We start from the raw sequence: 4639 nt of genomic DNA, 5'->3' as shown, positions 1-4639 counted from the left end.
ATGTTAGCAATGCGCGATATTTATACTGGTAGATTGAAAGGCTCTCCAAGAGTACTATATAGCCAAGAGGTCATGTTGCTTGCATTGATATTGCGACACTAAGTAAAGTAAAAAAAAATAAAATAGTAATAATAAAGTAAAGTAAAAGTAAGTAAATCTCCCCTTTGTTGAAGGGAGGCACGAAATAAATGATTTTAATAATTATAAAAATTTAAAGTGATTATATACAGTATTGTTGTTATTCATTGTAGGGGTATAAGAATAGACTTTGAAGAAGAAAACAACTAGGCTTTAAGTGGAAAACAATTTTTTCTATCCTTCGCAGTAAGCTTGCGTTTCTCTTACTTTACGGTATACTAATCTAACTTAGAACGTGTATTATAGTCAGCAAGCTATTATCAATAGAAATAGCGCGATGCATACATTATTCCACTCTGTCGTTGTAGAACGTTGTTTTTTAATTCGAAAGGCATATTTTTCATATTCGACCCACATAACCCACCCGTTTTATTTCTAATAGATATGTTTTAGTGGATGGAATCATTCAATTTAAAAGGGGGCGGGCAAATAATCTGCCGTTTGAAATCGTCTCATCGACCGCTTCAATTATTGCCTCTAGGTTTAACCAGATTCTGTATTTTTGTATTATAGTGGTTCAGCTGCAATCAACACAAGCGAATTGAGCGGAGGCGCCCGTATTAACCGGGTTTTTCACGAACGATTTCCCTTTGAAATTGTTAAGGTTTGTGCTTCGTCATAATCTTTCGATACGTCATAATGGTTCAGTTAGATCAGAGATAGATAAATTTGCTTTATTTCATTTAAGTTATAGATTTCTCATAGTAATAACATTTTTTTTATGACTCTTTGCGAACGAGTTGTTTAAGTATCTATAAAGTGAATTTCTGTTAAGACCATTGAAAATGATGTTCTGTAACACACCTTTGTTCATCGAATTAATACGCAGGCCATATAGTGCACTACCTGTTACTTCGTAGTTCTGATAACAAACATCTTTGCATAAAACGTTCCCATCAATTTCCCGATGAACGCACTTAACCTATATCAAATATGTAATTTTGCATACAGTATACTTGGAAGGTCAGATACGTTGAAAAATGTATCGGACGAACAAAAATCTCATGTTAAGCTGTAATAACACGCATGGTAACGCTTGCATTGTGTACAATAGATATAAACTCTATTAGACAAATTCTTCTCTATTAGTAACTCTATAACAAATTATTAGTGACAAAAACTCTATTAGTAAATGCGACAAACACCTGTTTTATGCCTCAGCACGTTTAGGTAATTTTGCCTAATGACACTGGCTGACTCTGTCCTCGGAGATGATAAATATCCATAGGAAATCATTCACTAGTTTTCTGTCACCCTGTTTAATGAAGACATCCGGTCATTTCCACATTTCTATTGATACCAATTGTAAAACTCTGAAATTATAGCTAGTTTTGGACAAGACGGCCAACTGAACTGTGGGAAACGTGTGCAAATGTATTATAAATTAATCGTCACGATAAGAGAGTAACTTAATTCATACACTTCACTTTTCGGCGCGTAACTTGTGTCGCAAATACATTTTAAACACGCTGAACGACTTTTCGCAGAAATGTACCTTTAAGAAGTTTGGAATTAGATCCGATTTAAAAATTATCGAAACGTAGTTATTATTATTCTCGTAAGGTAACAATACATTGTGTTTGTTGCAGCACACTTTGTTCATACTATTGTCACCACACAAAATAGAAGAAAACTAGTTGCTCTTTTATTATTATTAGTTAATTCTTCTATTTAATGCTTATTAATGTCGCTATATAGCATACTACTATCTATATGCATTGATAAGAATGAAATTTAAACATTCGCTCTGAGTAAACGAGCTGGATTTTCTACGGGTGCATCGAGTGGTTCCTTAGTTTACCGCCTGTATTCATCACCTCCAATCAACGACGTGGGAAATCATATGAACATGCGCATTAGTCCCATTTCTGTCGAAAGAGCATATCTCTTAGAATAAGATGACAGTTGTTATAAGCGTCCTGACGATAATTTGAACGAAAAGAAAAATTCAATCTAATGAGATAAATTTTCAACTACATGTCATACATATGCTTAACACTACTTCAGATGGAATTCGACGAGAAGGAGCTACGCAGAGAGATTGCTTTCGCTATCCGCAACATCCACGGCATACGCGTCGGCCTTTTCACGCCTGACAAGGCCTTTGAGGCCATCGTCAAAAGGCAGATCGCCAAGCTGAAGGAGCCCTCGATCAAATGCGTCGACCTCGTTGTCCAGGTGTGTGTTCTGATTAATTTATGGCTCGCCTAATTAATTTCCAAAAAATTTCATTATTTAAAATAGGTACACATCGTACTAGAGTTATTCTGCGTAATTTAAGATGCTTTTTTATTGATGGAGAAAAGTTTTACGCGCAAGCCTTTAAGCCTTTCTAAATACACAACAGAAGCTCAATCGCTTATTACATTAGTGGAACGGAATTAAACATGTTTTTATTTCGTACTGATACTTTTAAGGAACAGGACGTCTTTGAGCATAGATGAGTACAATATCGTTAACGGTACCTCCCTAATGCAATAGGTATCATATGTTAGAAGAAGTCGGCAGGAGGAGCTGCTCCATTGTTATTCATCTGATAAACTTTTCCGAATAAATATTTAGGAGTGTTTTTATATTCCCACCCTTTTCTAAAAGCAAAGTGTGAGGCTCGGACACTCGTAATGTAAGTGAATGTTATTTTCTTGGCCAACGGCGAGGTGGCTCATGCTACCGCCATGGCTTTGCATATGACACGGTTACGTGATTCAGATCAGCGAGGAACTAGTAAAGGTTTATTAGTCATTTAGGCTATTTCAAAAATTGTAGCAGTCGTATTTAAGACTACTGTCGATATCGAAAGCAGTACAAAAGGAAATTTTCGCCTTCTTATATCAATTCACTATTCATTGGTCTCCCCTAGCACGTCTTACTTTTGGGTTAATATCTTAATGCATGACTGTTTGCAAAGCTGAGTTCAATGACACGCCTTCAAGTCCTGCGTGATGCGCCCGAAACTACAGATAGTATAACTAGAACAGCTTCATTTTCAAACGCCGCTTACTTAAAACATCTCGAATCTTTAAACTGCGGTCATATTTGGGAACACTCAACATCTCCATCCGCTTTCAGCACAAGGGGCTCCAACTCCTTACATAATTTCTCAGATCTAGACCCAGTAATACACTAATTGTACCAGACTACAAGCTCAGCTAGAAGTATCAATTTTCGTGATATAAACAAATTAATATTTCATAAAATAAAAATATCCGTGAGATAAAAAAATAACAGAGCATAAACGCTTGACGTAGGCTTGCGCCAGTACTGTAAATAGGTGGCCCCTCGCTCCTTCCATTGCGAGAAGTTCGTAGACTCTTTCATTAACCATGAACCTACACAACTTGAAAATTGCGAACGAAGCCCACACTTGAACTAACAAACCTTACAATTGTTTAATTGACTTTTCTAGCTACTGAACGAATAGATTCTATCTTCTCCAATATGAACGAAGCGGCGGTTATCTCTTCGGTTTTAATTACTACGGGTATAGTATTGTTTCGGAGTTGCACCGAGATCTCAGCATTTCCATTTGTCAGTCATGGAACGATACGCGCGGTATCTACAGTTTAGCGAACCAACCCAAGGAGCACTAATTGACGATGATTCTTTTCCTGCGCAAAACCAAAGTGGCTGAGGCTCACTCATGTAGCCTGTTATAGTTGATAGTCAGCCTACCCTTTTCTAATCTGAAATACTTGTTGTTAAGTGACAAATATTTTTTTTTTTTTTTTGTTAGCGATGTATGCACTGAGTTTAATTAAATCTCACACATTTTTCTGATACAAACATAAGATTACAACGCAAAATGGATTAAAGGGTTTAAAACCAATTAGGAAACTAACACAACGCCATCGATAGAAATGTAATCAAAATAATTTATAATCAGCAAGATGAAGCGATTAAATCATAAAAATGTTCTTGATTTTTTATTCTTAATATATTTGATTTACTTGTATTCTATTATAGAACCCGCTTGTTTTCTCGTAATGACCTTTCATCTTTCTTTTTTCTATAATTTTTTTAAGTCATTTAGCACAGTTGTTATCGTATCTTAATATCTAAAATTTCAGCTTGGTGTATAATTTTACTGTTTTTTGCTTACTTGTTATTTATATAAAAGATTTTAAAATGGTTATTCATCAACTCATGGCCTGGGTTTAATATAAATATTTGAAATGTATAGGTCCAAGGTAAAGAGCTTGCGGAGTAATTAAAGCTTTATTAGCTTTTAGAAATACTTAGCTATAAACAACGGGTGGGTTGATAATAATACATGAGTTGAGGAGGAGCTTTCTGATAGTTCTTGAGATGTTCATCTTAGGCAAGTCACCATTGCTACAAAAAGAATCCTTATTTTCATTCACTGCTTTAGGTTCTTCCTCTGATTCGACTTCACCAGGATGTTCTATCTCACTTTCGTATGACCCTAACCTCAGTCCTTCAAGTTGTCGCTCATTCCCTTCCATACAGAATGTACTGAAAGACGAAGCAGTCGATTTATATA

At 35.7% G+C, this 4639-nt stretch overlaps 1 protein-coding gene across 6 annotated transcripts in view; it reads left to right on the top strand.

Moving 5' to 3' along the window:
- The window catches only part of shi (dynamin-1 shibire), a 112865-nt gene that overhangs the window by 45403 nt on the left and 62823 nt on the right, over window positions 1-4639 (top strand). For all 6 annotated transcript variants that reach the window (XM_086971037.1, XM_086971034.1, XM_022844346.2 and 3 more), the window contains 2 exons: window positions 652-742; window positions 2146-2316. In XM_086971037.1, coding sequence (XP_086827163.1) covers window positions 652-742; window positions 2146-2316 — 262 coding nt within the window. The remainder of the gene's footprint in view (window positions 1-651; window positions 743-2145; window positions 2317-4639) is intronic.

Source organism: Varroa jacobsoni, unplaced genomic scaffold (genome assembly GCF_002532875.2).
Source record: "Varroa jacobsoni isolate VJ856 unplaced genomic scaffold, vjacob_1.0 scaffold_119, whole genome shotgun sequence".
Classification (NCBI taxonomy): domain Eukaryota; kingdom Metazoa; phylum Arthropoda; class Arachnida; order Mesostigmata; family Varroidae; genus Varroa; species Varroa jacobsoni.
The sequence above is the reverse complement of the archived record's forward strand: the minus strand, read 5'-3'. Positions and strand labels throughout refer to the sequence as shown.